Genomic DNA, 18,989 nt, shown 5'->3' on the forward strand with positions numbered 1-18,989 from the left:
CTTATATACCACCCATCTAGAATGTGTCCACTCTGGGCGGCTTACACAAAATATAAAAAATAAATGATGAAAGTATAAATGCATTAAGAATAAGACGCAAATTAACAACAGAATGCAAGATGGACAAATAATAATATGATTTTATATATAATATAAAGTGGCACATGTTGGGGCACCACATACATAAACACTGGCAGGATGTGAGCGGCAGCAACTAGCCAAAAAAAAGGGGTTGGGGAGTGTGGGAGACAGCTCAATGAAAACATCCCCCAACTGTGAGGCTGTTCTGAAAAACAAGTTGTCTTCCACGTTTGGCATTAAAAATGCCAAACATGGAAGACAACACACAGACATAGACACACGTGTGTGTGTTTTTTTTTTCAAGTCAATTCTGACTTACGACTTATACCTTAACCACATAGTTGTCCAGCCAGTTTTGACATTATTAGTAAAAGGACAAAATAAAACTCTATGCGGCGGCTCAATGACCACAACATATGGAGCAGCCACTGCCACAGGAGTGGATCTGGCTACCTGACGAGGCTGGCTGCACAACCAGCAAGCAACAAGCACCTTGTCAACTCATTGAATCCACTTCCATGCTAGCTAGCGCATGCAGGCATCTGCAATAAGATACTGGCCTCCATATCAGAGCGCCCTTGAAAAAGCTAGCAGGCTGCTACATTTGGATTATGGCACAAAGTTCTCTGATCACCACCCCCAAAAAGCATAACAAGTGGTGGAGAACAGAAATCGAAATGGCCAAGGGGCTGGAACACTTCTCCAAGGAGAAAAATTACAATCTCTTGAATACACTTAGCTTGGGGGAAAAGGAGACTGAAAGGGCATGACAAGAGGTAGCAAGAACTATTCATGGAACGGGTGATTTCCTTCCTATAAGGAGAGAACTGGGACATCCACTGAAAGCGCATCGTGGGAGATTCAGGACAGATACAGTGAAGCATGTCTTCACAGAGCGTTCAGCTAAACTCTGGAATTCACTAACCTGATGGTGCACCAACTTGGATGACTTTAAAAGGCAACAGATCCACGGGGGGGGGGGGGGGGGGTAGGCCGTACCAACAGCCACTAGCCACAATGGCTAGCTATTCCCTTAGATAGTTTGTCTCTGTCTACTGGCTGCTGGGAAGCCCAAGAGGGGCGGCTACTGCACTCATGCCCTGTTTGAGCACTTTCCATGGCCAACTGGTCGGCCCCTTTGTGAAAAGAAGCACTTGGCGAGGGCTTTGTGTCTGCCTTGCATGGATGTTCTTCGCAATGGAAGCAGTAACCCAAGCATGTAAGACACATATAGCAAGAAGCCATGAAAATATGTTTACTGTTTAGATGTCCGGCAGTCACTGACCCAGGTTTTCACCTCAGCTCCTCGCGGTGGCAAGTTACACTGTGAAAAAGGAGAGTCAAAGCTCTCTAGCCTGCCTGGAGGTGATTTCTGCACCCCAGAGCTGACCAGTAGAATGCCTTCCATAAGAGGGACCTAAACTGACCAAGTGTTAAAAGATGGACTTCTTTTTCAAAAGCCAAAGGGAAGAAGAACACAAAAATCAGGCATCAACCACTCTGAGATAATAGAACGTTGACAGCACACTTCATACTTCTATCCCTGTGATCTGCGCTGAAACCTGGCTTGCAAAAAGACAGACATTTAAATCCAGCAGCAAGGAAGCTTCCTGTAGACTCTGTTGCTATCCAGAAAATAGTTTACCTTCTGTGGACACAGAGTGGTTCCATAGCAGTGCCAGTTACATTTGGGTGGGGAAACAGCCATAAAAAGAAATGGAAAAACAGAATGGAATTAACACAGAACAAAAAGTTCACATTCGCAGACAAACTGATTAGGACAAAACACAGCAGCAAGATGTAGTCAGTTTCAACTATTTTATATTGGAAGCCCAAATCTGGGACCCGTAAATTCCTCTCCAAAGTCTACGGGACTAAATCTGACCAAATATTACAGATATGTTTATTAATTCTATTCATTTGTCTTCCCTTTTTTCATTTGTCTCGCCCCCAACCCCACCCCATTTTTAGCTTTTTGTCTCAATTAAATATGGAATAAAAGTTAAGATTACCTTGTGAACACTTTCTTTGGAACACCTTACATGGTCTCGTTTCAAGATTTTGATGTCTGCCTAAGTTAAATCCAAATTTGTACTATAACTTGAGATTCAAAAATTAATGCTACAGCTGAATTCAACAACAGATTTAATATTGGTAAGTGCGGTAGTGCTAATCTGTCTCCTCGTCAAAATGTACTGGCCAGCACCCTTTTTGAGGAGAACTGGGTGCTGACTAGCCTATTTTGTGCACAGTTCCTCTTTTAATATTGCTTGCCAAGGGGAGAACCCAGCAACTCCGTGAGCAAATGTAAAACCCCACTGAGAGCAACAAGGTGATCTCCAGTTTGCATGACCTCGAGGTCAATATCGCTGGGGCACACATTAAGTGTTGAGCGTGCAGAGCCCTCGTGCTCTGGATCCTTAATCAGGATATTGAGAATTCCACAATTCCTTGGGAGAAAGAGAAAAAATTCTTTCCTCTGAATATGAAAAAACAATGATTGTACCATTTAGAAGACCAAAATTGACTCATTGGCAACATGTCACTAAAGCACAGTAACGCTTGTCACAATTTTGACATAAGAAAAATGAATTCTCAATGGCAGATAATTTTTATCTGTAGCAAACATGTCCAAACCAGGATGCACGCTTATGTTTGCTCACTGAGTATCAGACACAGCCGTCTGCCTTCGCAGAATCTTATTCAGAACCTTCTAGATAGGCCAAGTTTGGCCAGCAGATCCAACTCTCCTAACTATAGCACAACTGGCTAATCCTTCAGATCAAATATTTGGATGATACAGCTGCAGAGCATCAGTCAACCACAGGAGCAGAAGAGGGTAGACAGCCTGAAGGAACAGAGGACCACTGTTTTCTTCATCATGGTCTCTGTGTGCTTACACATATTAGTTAAAAAAACCCACTCCAGAAGGCAGGTGAGTAGGAACCAACACTCACTGGACCATGACAGAATGAATCACTTCTCTAGAATATGATCATCTTCACAACCCATTTGTCAAACACATCAGGAACCATTTTTTAGGGTCAGCATAAGCCAGAAACAACTTTGTGGGTTTTTGAAGTGGAGCTTTTCACAACATGCAGGACTTTTTCAAGTGGTCAAGTTGGTGACGGAATGAAGACTCTGATGGTGAAAGGTAGATGCCACTTTAGGGAAGAAGGTAAGGTCAAGGAAAAGGACAATTCTTATCCAGGTGCCAAAATAAATAAGGCTGGTGCATCCTCAGTGTGAAGAATTATTCGACACAATGTGATGCAGTAAATCTATTCTGGCAAATAGTTCAGTGAAAAGAAGAAGTGGCCAGAAGACTAAAATGAGGCTTTGTGAGTTCACCGATAAGAGGCTTCAAGGCAGAATCAGGAGAGCAGGTGTGAGGAACTGATTGTGCCACTCTGTATAAGGATTTTTCTTATTTCTGATAGCATTGGAGTTGATGAGTATAATACAGGATGTGGAGCAAGGTGTAACGATAACATTGCTAAATAAACCTCAATTGAAGAAAAGCATAACCTTTTAACTGACAGGAAGAGTAGGAACTGCAGAACTCAATAAAGTGAACCGCCCAGGACAAAAGCACGGACCCTGGCAAAGCAACAGGAGAGCGCTTGCAGGAGTTACACAAGGAGGATTTTTTTCATTGCTTGAATAATTTGCATTCCTCTGTCTAAGGTTGGAGCCACCATGCTATAATGTTGAATGTGGAGAGTAGGGGAAAGGTGGGAAAACGGACAAGCTCCTGTTCTGCCAGGAAAAGGGGAGTGCATCTCCTTTGCAAGCCGTGACAGGTCCCGACTCAACTGCAGCTTCCAGCTTGACAGCAAAGCAAACAGACTGATGTGGGATTTTTTGAACAGCCAACCAAGTTCCCTATTGCATATTTTCTGGCAGCATCTCCTTAGGAAGACCACTAAAGGACTTCTCTTGCCAGCCACATGCACTGCTAGAAGAAATATGTTTGTTCAACACACGAAACAGTAGAGCAGTTGTCTGTGGCAGTTTGGACTACAGTAGTAATACAGGACAGCGGCAATACGACTCTGCAGACTGCCAACAACTCCAGGAAGTTGATGAGGTGCTAGGCTTCCCTCAGTGTTCATCTTTCTTAGATGCAATGAGAGGGAGAAATAAAAAACTACTTAAGAGGATCAAATACATTGAGAATGATCAGATGCTCAGCAAAGGATGTTCCTAGATGCTTTTGCTCTGGTGGACAAAAAGGAACGGAAGGGTTTATTTAGGAGCACGTTGGTCATGCATGATGAGGGATGGGGCAGAGCTTCCACCAAAAAGCTGGCTCAGCTCTGGAATGTTCCAAGAACAGCTCTCTCTGTACAAGCACAAACCCAGCTGTGTGGTCCACCAAGACCATGAAGAAGAGCCGGTGAGTGAGAAGTATACACAAACGAAGAAAAAGAACCGCTGAATCATAGACTGGAACATGGGATCAATACTGTGAGTTGGTACAGCACTGAACATAACATGCTGCTCCTGTGCAACTTGTTGGATTGACTCAGCCACAGTGGCTTCCTACCTTACTCTCCCTTAAACAGCCAGGTATTGGGCATTATAGTGAAACTGATGTACGGCTACGTCAGAACAAAAAGACACCGTTTCTAAGACATCTGACAATGATGGTTCAGATTTCACTTCCACCTCCCCATGATAAAAAAAGTTGCGTAGTCTAGAATGCTTATCCTTTTTCTTCCTTCCTTTCTTTCTTTTAATTAAGGAGATCTGAAGCATCCCATCTTTTTCCTTTTTGTGGTTCCACCCTGTGGACACTCTTGAGTCACTCTTGATGAAGCTGATATTGACATGCAAGACTTGAGTAGTTACAGCAGAGGTCAGTGTGAGGGAGGAGTCAATGAGAAATGTTTTTGGCCGCGTCAACAGCAGAAAAAGCTTCTCCTGGGGGAAATATTCCAACAGGGCACCACAGCTGAAGCAAGGCTGGTAAGAAAAGGACTGAAAAATCATGCAGGTCAAGGCACTGCGCTCCGTATGACCATGCACACGAGGCACGGATCATGTTCCACCTGTGAGAAGAATGTTGAGCTTACAGTACTTAAAGAATGCCCCTCGCGCCATAGGTCTTGAGGAGAAAATTTCTAACTGGCTCCCTAAGAGAAGGTTCTTAAGAATGGGGCTGCTATGTTTTTTCTGCTTGTTTTTTTTTTTTTTAGAATGGTTTTAAACGTTTTTTATCTGCTGGTTTCTAATCTGATGCTCATTTAATTCTTTCAATAATTTGTGTAATAATTTATTATTTTTTAGATTTCAATATTCTTTTAAATCTATTGTTTCAATATTGTAAGCCGCCTGTGAGATAAAACACACACAAACACATAAATGGAATAAATAAAATTTAAAAGGAAAAATATTAATAAAGGAAAATATTGCAAAATGACCATTTAAGTCTAGCTCTCTTTGAGACTTGCTGTGCCTTACAAGGTGAAGCCATTATAGCAGGTGAAGCAGAAAAGACGGGACAGTCTCCTGGGCCGTCAAAGCTACCACCCAATCTATCTTGAAAATTCCAAACGATGGCTCTGCACAGGTACATCTGTGGACTTGCACACAGACTGCAACAAAACCATGATGGCATCCGGTGAGGGCACAGCTTTTTACCCAAGAGATTCAGAATATTCTCCAATTGAAGCTAAGGAACCACATAAATTACATTTTCAAAACATATACAGATCCTTTAAAGGCAGAGAAAGAGGTAGGTTAAAGAAAATAGGAAGTGAAATTTGCCGCATCCCACACAAGACAAGAAAACCTTTTCTAACCTCATTTCCTTTAGGCCCTCCGTTTCGATGACCTGTAGAATCTGTTTTGGGGTCATGGGTCCATCGGAATAGTTCTCCAGCACCTGAAAAGACAGAAACATCCTTTGTTGAATGTGTAAAACCTAAACCTCAGATGTGGATGCTTTACATGCCATCAAGTCAGAAGTGACTTACAGCAACCCTTTACAGGACTTTCAAGGTACGTGACAGATTGACAGAGCATTTTTACCAATCCCACCTCCTCCTCTGAGTTTCCGCAGTCAAGCACGTATTTGCACCAAAGTTATCTCCTCAAAGGTGTACACCTGTGCATGCGCAACTCCACCTCCCTCCTTACAGCGATTGTTTTCAAACCCCCCCTTTGGTTCTGGTTGTGACAGAACCTTGCACAAGGCGGGGCGGCGCAGCGCACACACAGGGGGGCCAAGGGGGGGAGAGAGAGAGGAAGTCAAGCCCAGTAGGGTTGAAAATTACAGTGTATGTTGATTTGAACCCACGTCTCCTGAATCCAAATCCATCTCTTCATTTACTATACCACACTGGTTATCTCAACCAAAGATACTCCCCCTCAGGAGTATAAACAGGGAAAGGAAATGCTGGAAAAACCTAGAGATGGGAGTCTGGGCTATGAAAGGACACAGAGTACAAAGGAAGTCTGGCCACAAAAGGTAAAGCATTGTAAAGGCCTTGTACAGCCATCAACTGGCTTGTAAAAACAACCCCGAAACAGCTTGGAGTTAGGATTTCTGAAAGACTGCCTCCCCCTGTTTGTGCCTTCCTGGAACCTGAGGTCTCACAGAGGTCATGCTATATACCTCATCACCATATAAAACTATATAGCACTGAGCACATGAGATGGGGCTTTCTCCGTAGAATGTGGAATGTCCCCCCCAAAGGGAATGTGGAATGTCCCCCCCAAAGGGAAGTCAGGCTGCCTCCCACTTTTTTATGAGCACCCAGCAGACAACTAAGACTCTTGTTTTAATCTTTTAATTTAATTTTTAAATCATATATTGTTTAATTCAAATTGCAAAAGATCTCCTGTATGGAGAATTAGTGCAAGGGAATCACCCCAGAGGGAGACCACAGCTGCGATACAAGGACATCTGCAAGCGGGATCTGAAGGCCTTGGAAATGGACCTCAACAGATCGGAAACCCTGATCTCTGAGCGTTCAGCCTGGAGGCAGGCGGTGCATCACGACCTCTCCCAATTTGAAGAGACCCTTGTCCAGCAGGCAGAGTCAAAGAAGCAGTCCCGAAACCAGCAAAACCAGGGAGCTGGACAGGGGATAGATTGTATTTGTCTTCAGGGTGGAAAGGATGGGCACTCTCGAATCGACCTTCTCAGCCACACTAGACGCTGTTCCAAGTGCTCCATATAGAGCACGTTACCATAGTCTCTCAAGACTGAAGGATGCCTAAAAACAACTAAAATTGGTATATGGACAGCCGAGTTTGGTAAAGGAGTGCTAAAGCTTTTAGGTAAACTTTATGGGAGCTGTGAAATAACAGGAGTAAAATCCATTCAGAGCATATTGGGGAGGTACTCTCAAAATAGCACGCTTTGGGGAAGAAGAGATATCTTGTCCTCTAGGACAGGTGAGGAAGCAGTGGGTCTGACATGACCGATAGGAACTCCAACAGGTAACCATAACATACGATGGCAAGCACCCAAGTGTCCTTGGTGATGACCACTTGCTGAAAAAGGGGTCTAGCCATGGATGATGGGGGCAGGGGGGAAACAGGTGCAGACAAGAAGAGGCAAAGGTATTGTTTGTTTTTTCCTTGCAGGATGATGGAAAGGTTGCCTATGCTGCTGAGCCGGAGCCTGAGAGCAGAAGGAAGGAGTGGCAGAAGATTGAAGATTGGAGCTCTCTGGGGCTGGAGTGAAAGGTTTGTAAGAATGTTGATATGATCGCTGAAAAGTGAAGGGTTTACGCCACTGGTTGCATTAGTAACTGGGCTGCTGGGTGGAGTAAATTGTCCATCACCTCATCCGTCTTTTCATTAAAAAGACCAACTCCATCAAAAGTGAGATCTTCAATACGGGATCTAGCACCATCATTGATCCTTGTTGAGCACAGCCAAGCATGTCTTCTGAGGGTGATGGCAGAAGCCAAAGCCTTTGAGGCAGCATTGGCCGTGTGGCGGAATGCAAGGCGCTGCTGTTTGGCCAGAGTAGTGGATTCCAGGTGAGTATTAAGGGCGCTGGCCCTGGTTTCCTCAGGGGCAGACTGAAGGACTGGAAGGACTTTGTTCCATAACTTTTGATAAGTGCCTACTGCCACTTGAAACTCTCATCACAAAGGAAGCCAAAGAATTTAAATGATGACCCAGAACATCCAACTTCCTACCTTCTCGGTTGGTGGGAGTTACTGTTGACCGGTTACTGGCGTGAGATTGATTAGACTGTACAATAATAGAATTTGGAGACGGATGCTTGACAAGGAAAGCTGTGTCGGCTCCATGTGTTCAGTAGTGGTTCTCGACCTATCTGGAAATTTGAAGGGATGTGGATCACTTGTCCCATGATTATTTAACAAGGCCCAGCATAGCTGGTATGAATGCTAGACTCAACGGAGGGGATTTTTCCTGATTTATGTCATTGAAGATGACGTCCTGTTTAGAAGGAGGAGGTTGCTCAATATCGAGCTCCAATGATTTGGCCATCCAAAGTATGAGTTAAGAATAAGAGGTAAAGTCTTCAGATGGGACGGAGGATGAACATCTGCAACATCCAAATCAGGGGTTGGTAAGTTAGAAGGAGACTCCCTGGAAGCTTCAGAAAGAGGATCGTGTTCAGAAAGAGTAGAAACCAAAGAACCTCTAGAGATGGAGAGAGGAGGTGAGGGAGAATGACAACAAGCTCGAGATGTAAAAATCAAGACCTGAGGAGTCAACACTGAGGTAGAACCATGTGAACGGGATGTAGAGATGGGAACACTCAAAAGCGGTACCAAGGCCGCTGGTACCAAGGTTGTGCGTAACCGTTTCAATGGCACTGCTTCCAGAAGGGCCTCCGACTGAGGCAAGCCACAATTGGAAGCAGACTTCCTTGATATCAGGAGTACGGGGTCAACCTGGAGATATGTTTGATGCTGATGCCGAGGTGGTGGTGGTGGTGAGGGTGACTGGGAAAAGTCAGGAGAGGCATAAGTGCAGTGAACACGCTTAGGTCGTCCATAATAATCCTTGATGTAATGAGGATCAATCTCATCCATGCAGTATCGATACAGCTGAGAACGTCGATCCAACTCGGTATAGAGGGGTTCGCCATACTCTGACACCGCATGGTGTCGAGATGGACGAGGAACAAGAATCACCTCTCTATACTGGGAATATTGCCGAGGTGGAGAGATATGGCGACGCTTTGCTGATCGCTTCCGCGGTGACTGAAGGCCGATGCCTCTGAGTTGCACAGTTGGATTACAGTTGCCTGCCCAGATGGGCTGAGGCCGGGCTGGAGATGACATCAGCCTCAAAATGGCCTTGAGATGGGGACAAGCTCAGTACCGACACCAAAGCTTGAGCCTATGGGGGCAGTCCCGATTCTTCAGCCTCTGAAAGGGAATCCGGATCCAGGATGTCCCTTGATGACTCTTCCAGGATCGGGGAAGGAAGGGAGATGTGAAGAGCTGGAAGTTCACGGGGCTGAGCAGACTTGGATGCCCATTTAGTCTTCTTTTGCTTACTCTCATCTTCTTAGGAAAGCAGTCCTTTGGGACCGAAGGCACCTCCAACACCAAAGTTGATGCTGAAGAAGCTCTTGGTCTTGGTGCTTTCAACGAGGTCTTCGTGAAGGAGTTGTCAGAGCCAATGGAAGACGGCTCAGACCAAGGAACAGGAGTACTGGTAGGCTCCATTGCAGGGCTAGTGGGTGGGTTGGAGGGTCTGAGGGACTTTTCCCAGAGATATGACTGAAATATTTGCAAATGAAGCTTAAGAGCCAGCTTAGTTAATTTTTTGCACTCCGTACAGAAGTGAGTCTGACGTCTCCTAGACAAAATAAACTGTGATCATGGCTGTCGGTGAAAGGTGTCTTATTGGCACACGACACACACCTCTTGAATGGACCTGAAGAGGCCATAAAAGGGGGGGAGTCAAAATGAGGGGGGGAAGGAAATAAAAGAACTCAAAGGGAAAACGTCTGATATCCAAAGCCGTAAATATTAAACAGTCCAAGATCGTATGTCATCGTTTAGAAATGAAATCCGTGATCCAAAATCGTAAACGAGAAAAAAAAAATCCATGATCAAAAAGCCGAATGATTAGGATAGGAATAGCTCTAATAGTTGCTAAAGGAGTCTGTGGTCAGCGGCGGCTAAAAGGAACTGAGATATTACGGGCAGGCAGAGCATGCGCGCCATGGGACAACATCCTACTAATCACATGTTTTAAAGCTCTAGAATATTTCAAGGAGTCCTGCGCAGGTCCAGTCTAAACTCGTTTGTGTGCATTCACACAGGCCATGAAGAATTGATTTTTTTTCTCACAGAATCTCCTAGACTTGAGTACTTGGGACAGAAATTATCATAGAACCTTATACAGTCAGATTCCATTTGCAACACTTAAAAAAAAAGATTCTACAAACACCCTGGCTCATAATACAGAATTAGAAATCAAAGCCCTTATTCCATGACAAGCTTTTTGAACTAACACATTTTTATTTTTAATAAAAAATATCACCATATGGGTTTTTAATAATCAAAACAAAACAATCTTGACAATAAAACATTTAAAAACTAGCTTAAATTTTCAAAGACTGCTTTTTAAAACAGTGAATTTTATCTACTTTTAAGTCAGGGCGAGTTTGTGCACCACCTTTGTGACCCAGACTGTTTGGCTGGGCAGAACCAAGCCCTTGAAATCAGGGCTCTACAGAGATGTTGCTCAGTTCAAAAAAAATTCTAAGGCAGGGCTTTGAATGTCCGTCCTCCGCAGTGGGACTTGCAATAACGGAAAAAAACAGAGAAGTGGCCCAAACAACCAGCAGGAAGCAGAACATAGGAATGGAAGAGAACAATAAAGGCACTTTATTTTAAAATCAAAATGTGCAGATACTAAGATCAGGACAAGGCTCAATTTCAGAAGGGAAACCCGCAAATGCCTGCCCCTTTCGGATCCGCCTGATCAGAGACTTGCACTGGGTAGTCACTCTCAGCCACCTCCTGCACCATGGGTTCAAGTCTGTCCTTCACTCTGTAATTACCTTGCATCTTTGCAGCACATGTGGGCGAGAGTGAGACCTGAGACACTGCAAGAACGGACTGCTGCTCTCAGATGAAAAACTAGGTGCAACCTTTGCAAACTTTGCATGAGGAATGCAAGCAGCTGTGGGAGGGTGTTGAGGAGAACAACAGGACTTTGGCCAATCAGTTTTAAGGGCCCAAACGCCAGCCCTGCTTTTTAAAAGGACCACAAGATGGAAACACTAAGCACTGTTATGTGCAAGAATACAGTAATGGCTCGCATAGCGATCGCTCCGTATAGCGATGAAATCGTTTTGCAATGAACTTTTTGCCATTGCAAGAGCGATCGCTTTGCGATGGTCCCTATGGGGAAATTTCGCTTTGCGATGATCGCAGGGAAGCGATCATCACAAAGCCCCCATTTTCGGCCAGCTGATTGGCAGTTCCAAAATGGCCACCAGGTAAACAAAATGGCTGCCCGCTGTTTTGCCTCGCTTTAGAGGCACCGAAAATGGCCACCACAATGGAGGATTTTCACATAAGGTTAGTTTTTAAGCCCATAGGAACGCATTAAACGCGTTTTAATGCGTTTCTATGGGCTTTTAAAAATCGCTTAGCGATGAAATCACTTAGCAGCGATTTTTGCTGCACCGATTAACATCGCTAAGTGAGGCACCACTGTACACACAAAAACACTGAGAAAGAAAGTGTTCAACACTGTGTCAGGATCAACTGCTGGAGGCTGCAAAAGAGATAGGAAGAAGCATCACTTATTGGGGTATTATTGGTACAGTAGAATGGAATGCAGGTTGCAAACCAGCAGCGAATTCCTACATCTGCAAACCAAGAAAAAGTTCACCTTGATTAACACTGACCTGCTGTCATACTGCAGCTATGATTCTACTCACACTTCCTAGCTAAAGCAAAACACAAATTATACCCAGAATGAGAAGTAATCCTGAGAAAGTGCTACAGCAAGCACTGAATTTTGTTTGGTAGGGGAATTGGAAAATGCAGAACACATAGCTAATTGTAATCAAATCTCCAAGGTGATCTGCATAAGTGATCTAGAAAAGGTGCTAAGTCACATGGTACTTGGGCAAGACCTGTTAATTCCTGTGTAAAGACACTGCTAATGCACAGTTAAGTGATCCAGCCTTCTTCAAGGATAAAGTGTTAAGTGCAGGACCTTCTGGAGAGTCATCTTCCTAAAACAGGGGGGAAAGGGTCAAGATCCTGATGCTAGGTCTGAGTTATATGATGCAAATGACAACTTGTGCCCACGACACAGTAATAAACCTCTAATTACAACTCCCAAAGCAGTGTAACTGGCAGTCACACATGTGAATCACAGGAATGAGCTCTTTAACTGCCACATATGAGATTAAGAAGAAACTCAATTAAAAACAATTTTAATGTTTTTATTAAAAACAATACTGCAATGCATGCTTACATAAACAACAGGGTACAGAAATTATGCTTCTAAGGGCACCACTTTGACAGGAAATACATCATATCTCGCTTCCAACCTACGTTAACTGGCATTAAGTGTCTACTGTGCATCATACTTATGGATATCTGAATAAGCCTTCTAGGTGCCAGAGGCAGTCAACACCAGTAAAAAACACAGGAAGAAATCCGTATGATTTTGATCGGTACTTCACTGAAAATGAATACTCAGCAGAAGAGTTGTAGCTTGCTCCTTACGGTTTAAGAAAAAGGAACTGGTGCTTCCGCTCTGAAACAGCTGCACAGAAGGACAACTCCAAGTGACACTTATCACCATCACAGAAATAATTTTTAATAAACCACCTAAGAGGGAATATTCTATGAGATTTCTTTACCAGACATGAGGTGACACATCTGTACCATCAAGGAATTATCTTTGCTTCCAAGCATATTATACTCCAACAAAGGTCTTTCTAAAGCAGTTTTTCAATTGATTCACAGGGTATATAACTTCAGAACAAAGAGTCTGAGGTACTTTTTATCCAATCCTGACAAGAGACCTTAGAATCCTGGGCAGTTCTCCTTCAATTTGTACACCGTCTGACCCTAACATGGGTTGATTTATTACTCCAAGTGTGTGGGTATAAAGTTGCTTTTCCAGAAGCTGTTTTGGTAGCAGAAAGCATCACACACACTGAGTGGACAAAAAGAGCAACCACTTATGCCAACCGACCATGTCAAAACTTCAAATATTATGGTCTAGTCAGAAGAGATTTACAGTCAGCTCAGGAAGCAAACGTACAGACCAGGTGCAGGGACAAGAAAGCCTGTAAGTACATAATCCAGCCCAAGGTTGTGCAAGTAACAAACCACAAACAGAAAATGCATGCTGTGCATATGAGCAAGCCTCACAAACAGTGTAAAACTGGTGCAGTGAGCCAGCTCACTTGCAGAAAAAGAGACAGCATGCTTCATCCAATGTTAGCAGCTGTGCCATTAGAAAGGAAACAACAACTAGACAAAATGAGCATAGACTTGTTTTTATGTACATCAAGTCAGCTCCAGCATTTGATGACCATATGAATGAGTGACCTCCAAAATGTACATGAACCATTGGGTCATTAAAAATTCTGCTCACAAAACGTAATCAAACATGTTAATCTGCAAAGACACTGGGAAATGGCCCAGTTCAATTTACCCTGGAAAGCCCACAGCTCTAGATAACCCATGGGGAGGGGCCCTATTTCCTGCAAACTATGTTATGCTCTGGGTGTCACTTCACAGCTTGCTGCTTGCTGCTAAGTGCTGATGAAGGTTAAGGCACCACAAAGGAGGCCAGGTGTCTCAACAAAGTGGTCAACCCACAAAAATGAGCATGTCTGCTCGGAATACAGATACGTACCAAGCATTTTAATAAAGGAAACTACCTTGTTGTTCAGCATCTCACTCTGCAGCTCAGGAACAAAAGCCTAAAATCTTACCCAGGCAAGCTATCAGAATAATTCAACTTTCCTAAATTCTACTATTCAGTTGTATCATTATCAGAAACAAATTAATTCTTTAAGAAAATTTAATCATTTATGTGATCTTCTCCATGGAATTCCGTATGCTTAAAAATAGAGAAATATTCTCTTAAGAAACAGTTTTCAAAAGCGCTTGTACAAAGTCCCAAGCTTAAAAGCAAATGCAGGTGTCAACTGGAAGGGTCTCCATTACTATGAAGTTATCTCCAAGAAAACCAACATTCCTAGTAGGCATATGAAGCTGACCACTCACTCTGTCTGTTGCTATGTGGAATTTTAAGTGTTACTGTGCTCAACATTAATTAACAAGTCAATGCTGGGGACCACAATCCACTTAGCATGTGAAATACCAAGTTGTGATACAATGGAATGCCGTATCAGACTTCAATGTGCCAACAAGGGGGACAAGACAGTACATAGGGCCAAAACCGATCTATTGTTTTTGTATGTTATTCTTTCTCTAACGCTGTTTTAGAGTATATAATAGAAATAAATAAAGAAATAATTAGTTTGCTTAATCTTCATTCCAAACTTATGAGGTAGGTTAGTTAATGACAGAAGTAATCAGTGAACATTTGGTGGGTGAATTGGGATTCCAACCCAGAACACTCCAGCATTCTCCTTTACATACAGTACCACTGACTTTCATGATCAGTACTAATCAAATGAACTCACTGAAGACTTAATATTATGATCCTATAATTATGTTTCCTGTCAATATCTTCAGATTCAAGTGTGTATACACACACATGCACATTATCAGTGAGGCAGCGATAAAAAATGCAGCTCCACAGCCAACACAGGTCCCTGGTCCCACCATCCCCTATTTTTCCAGGTCCTCTGGATCATTGACAATAGGGGTTGTGGGTGGCACCTTATCTCTTTGTTCCAACAGGTTTTGAGGAACTCCTAGGCAAAATAACAGTGTCTTGCTAATATCACCTTCCTTCATGTTGGGAGAAAAGAGACACTTCTGCGCCAGCACCAAGGAAATTAAAAAAAAACTCACTCCGTTCTGCAAAGCCTGTTATGAAATGAGAGACAAGAACACCTTTGTATTCCTGCAATTCGCAGTAGTTTGCACGTGATGGCCTTATAGGCACCTTCCAACTTCACTATTCTATGATTCTCCCCCTCCTCTTCCCCCAGTTCTTTGAACGGGGCAGGAAAGACACTACAGTGGTGCCTTGCAAGAAGAATTTAATTTGTTCCACAGTTAATGTTGTCTTGAGAAAAATTCGTCTTGCAAAATGCATTTTCCCATAGGAATGCATTGAAATCTAATCAATGCGTTCCTATGGGCAAAAAAAGTCAGAACAAAGTCAAATTTGGTTTACAAAGGGTTTACTAAGTGCTCTTTAAAGCCATACATATTGTGCAGGTGATTTTTAAAATTTCAATTAAAAAACGTTAACTTTTTAAACATCATAGAAAAACATTTAAAAATTAGCAAACATGAGGCATGAACAAAAAAACCGAAAAGATTCGTCTTGTGAAGCATAACCATAGGGACATTTGTCTTGCGAGACATCAAACCCCCCAATTGCCAAAACCATTTGTCTTGCAAGTTTTTTGTCCTGCGAGGCACCACTGTATCTCTTGTGATATAAAAGGAGGCATAATCTCAATTAGTTCTCCATGATGGATAGTGAACCAATAAAAAGTCTTCTCCATGATGTACACAGAGCACTGACACAGCAGTCTTCAAAAGTAGGTTTACAGTTGCCACAAAAGAACTGAAAATTGTTTTTGTGGATCTTACAACTAGAAAAAATACACTCACTGAGTATCTTTAAAGTAAGCTAATGAACACCCCTCTACCAGTCAGAGCCAAAGCCATGGAACACACAGAGAAAAGAACCAGCTAAGAACCAAGGTTCATATCTCAAGGACAGATCTTTCCAATGACATCCATATGTTAGCTGTACAGCTTTTCAAATTCTTTTAAGGACGACTTCCTGAAATTAAGATCTGAAAGTAGCAGTAAAGGCAGACAGCTGCATAATCCACAGCCTCCAAAAAGCTGAGCGTGCTATTTGCAATGTCAACATTCATTTCTACTCTGCATGTGGGAAAAACATTATCAGAAGGAAATGTGTTAATCAGTGGGAAATTTGCCCTATAAAAAGACCTAAAATAATCCCCTTTCTGTATAACTGAGAGCTAGAAGAAAGTTAGGGTTTTGTTGCTTTTAAAATACAATGCAGACAGAAAGACAAATAAAAGAGAACATCATCACCCACTTTAGATTGCACAGTTTATGTGCCTTGTGTTCCAACTACAAATGCTAAGCAAAATTATTTATTTATTTATTTATTTATTGGACTTATATACCGCCCCATAGCGTTACAAGCACTCTCCGGGCGGTTTACAATTTTTAATTATACAGGCTACACATTGCCCCCCCAGCAAGCTGGGTACTCATTTTACCGACCTCGGAAGGATGGAAGGCTGAGTCAACCTTGAGCCGGCTACCTGGGATTTGAACCCCAGGTCGTGAGCACAGTTTTTAGCTGCAGTACAGTGTTTTAACCACTGCGCCACGAGGCAGTGGTTAAAAACAAGAATTCTTTAGTCTCAGCCCAAAAATGTAGAGTTAGCCAGTTTTTTTTTTTAGTTTCATTCATCCAGTGACTTATTTTGGCCATATTTTATTTTATACTTGGTAATTCAAAACCTCTGGGCACCCTGAGGCTACTGCCAAGATACTGCCAATATGCTCCCCAAATCAAAAATGATACAGCACTGGAATGAAAAACTGAGTACAAATTACAAGAAATGTCAACAAAGAAAGAAAGAAACCTGTAGTGACCAAAACAAACAACAGATTAAGGCAAGCACAATGCTATGCAAGTTTACTTGGAAGAAAAGCCTCACCATGTTAGATGGGACTTTTGCCCAGAAAAGTGCTCATGATACGATTGCAGCCAAGATGAATTAAGCTGATGGCTTTCCTCCAGGGGCGATACTACAAAATTAATTCCTTAAGCCTATGACAAATCAAGCAAGAAATTCTGTCCATATCTACAGGGGAGATATTTTAGAACACATATTGAGAAAGCTAATCAACGCCTACTAGCTGTTGACAGCTTTTTCAGGGAGAATGCCTTCTTCTTTCACCACCATAAATGGAAACACGCATTTTTGCACATCCACTTGCCACTAAGAGCATATACACACCTCATTCTCTCAAGCATTACATGAGAATATTTTATCTTCACCATGTAAGAATATATCATCTATTACGAATAAGAATACAGAGGTGGAAAGAGTTGGAATTCCCTGGGAAAAAACATTACTACAGAATAAGACAGGAGACTTCCTTCATATAGGCAGGAAACCGATTTCCTATAAAATATAGACAACAACATTCCTCCAGCCACAATGAACAAATGATGTCATCTATTTTCATATATAACTTCAAGAAAAAGAGAACAAGAAAAAATGGTTAAGCCACTCCTTCACGCAGCATTCCTTCTTGTAACAGTGAAAAATGCTATCCTGCTTTAGAAGGAGCTTCTTCTACTTCAATGCTCAGTTCTACACAGACCATCCGGCTATTTAAAAACACTGGGGTTGACAAAGTGGCCTGCTAGGGCCCATTTATTCACTTTGCCTCAGCACCACTTGTGAAACCAAATTAGTCACCTTTGCTTTTGCCAATGGTAGACTGAGAAAGGAAGAATACCTTGAGAAGGAACAATTCCTATGGTATTCCTTGCTCTAAGTTGTCACTGGCTGAAATCCAGCCATCAGTTGCAACAAGTATAGGTCTGATCAATCAGTGGAACTACAGAGGAACTGACTTAACAAATCCCCACTGATTCTATGGATCTAATCTGGTGGTGACTTACTGTTGGATTTCTGCCACGGTCTCTAGTAGGGATGAAAACCTTTGTAAGAGTGATACAATAAGTTATCCCTCTCCTGCTCTGTATCTGCAATGCAGAAATTCAGGTATCTTCTCAAGTTCTGATCAGGCTGGAGATGCAAACATGTGGTCACTGGATTCTTTCTGAGAACCAGGACACATTAAGTAGTCTTGGGGATTCTTCAATCCTGATACTATGCCACAATTTTTGTACATAAACAACTACTGCCAGGGAGAAACTATACTTATATTTATTTTGGAAAGGGCACTTTGCAGCTTTCAAAAGGCATTTCTTCCCACAGTTAAATGATTCTGTGTCTACAATCTTATATTATCTGGATTAACATCACAAGGACACATTAGAGACTTAACTTCCTATTGCTTACAGGTCACAATGTAAAATAAGAAATCACAACCACTTTGAGGGACAGTAAGCTATGAATCATTTTACTCTGTCTACTAGGTTAAAATAGAGTGACTGTGCCCTAAACCTCGAGGGGCAATTTATAAAACCACCCAAACATGCCTGTTTGGAAGGTAACATGCGTGTCTTGTGTCTGTCACATTCTTTCTCCACACACCCCCATTCCTGCCATTCCTATAAGAACATATGAAACTTCGACACATCCTACCAAAAGCTTCTTTCTTATATATTTATGCCAATAATATTTTACAAACAAGAGTGACTCTCCTTACTAACACAGATCAAAGTTCTTGATAGAAAAACTGCAGTAGCTTTAAATTTAGAAGTTCACTTTAACACAATGACCCAGAAGAAACCATCCCTTCCAGCTAATTTTTCAGAGAATCCCTTCTGCCGCATGACATCTAGTCTCTAGGATAGACTCCATGCTGTGCCAAAGGCAAACAATATGGTTTCCTGCAGCTGCTTTGGAGTATCACTCCCATAATCCCTGACCACACTGCCTGGGGCACATGGAAGTGATCCTACAAAACATCTGAAGGGCACAATTTCCATACAATTTACTCCATAAAAATGGTGCAGGACATAAGTCCTTTCTCATTGTGTGAGGAACTGATGCTCCGAAAATGAACTACATATAA

The 18,989-nt window shown here is 42.5% G+C and overlaps 3 protein-coding genes across 5 annotated transcripts in view; 2 read left to right on the forward strand and 1 right to left on the reverse strand.

Annotated features, from left to right (window-relative positions):
* The window catches only part of LOC144588812 (uncharacterized), an 856,730-nt gene that overhangs the window by 460,863 nt on the left and 376,878 nt on the right, over nucleotides 1-18,989 (forward strand). The window lies entirely within an intron of this gene.
* The window catches only part of LOC144588813 (uncharacterized), a 398,202-nt gene that overhangs the window by 212,701 nt on the left and 166,512 nt on the right, over nucleotides 1-18,989 (forward strand). The window lies entirely within an intron of this gene.
* The window catches only part of ASXL1 (ASXL transcriptional regulator 1), a 44,179-nt gene that overhangs the window by 20,268 nt on the left and 4,922 nt on the right, over nucleotides 1-18,989 (reverse strand). For 2 of the 3 annotated variants that reach the window (XM_072996603.2, XM_072996604.2), the window contains exon 2: nucleotides 5,892-5,974. In XM_072996603.2, coding sequence (XP_072852704.2) covers nucleotides 5,892-5,974 — 83 coding nt within the window. Of the gene's footprint in view, nucleotides 1-1,726; nucleotides 5,867-5,891; nucleotides 5,975-18,989 lie in introns of those variants that run through there. The other variant, XM_078392249.1, reaches the window with a different exon arrangement.

Source organism: Pogona vitticeps, chromosome 4 (genome assembly GCF_051106095.1).
Source record: "Pogona vitticeps strain Pit_001003342236 chromosome 4, PviZW2.1, whole genome shotgun sequence".
NCBI classification, from domain to species: Eukaryota; Metazoa; Chordata; class Lepidosauria; order Squamata; family Agamidae; genus Pogona; species Pogona vitticeps.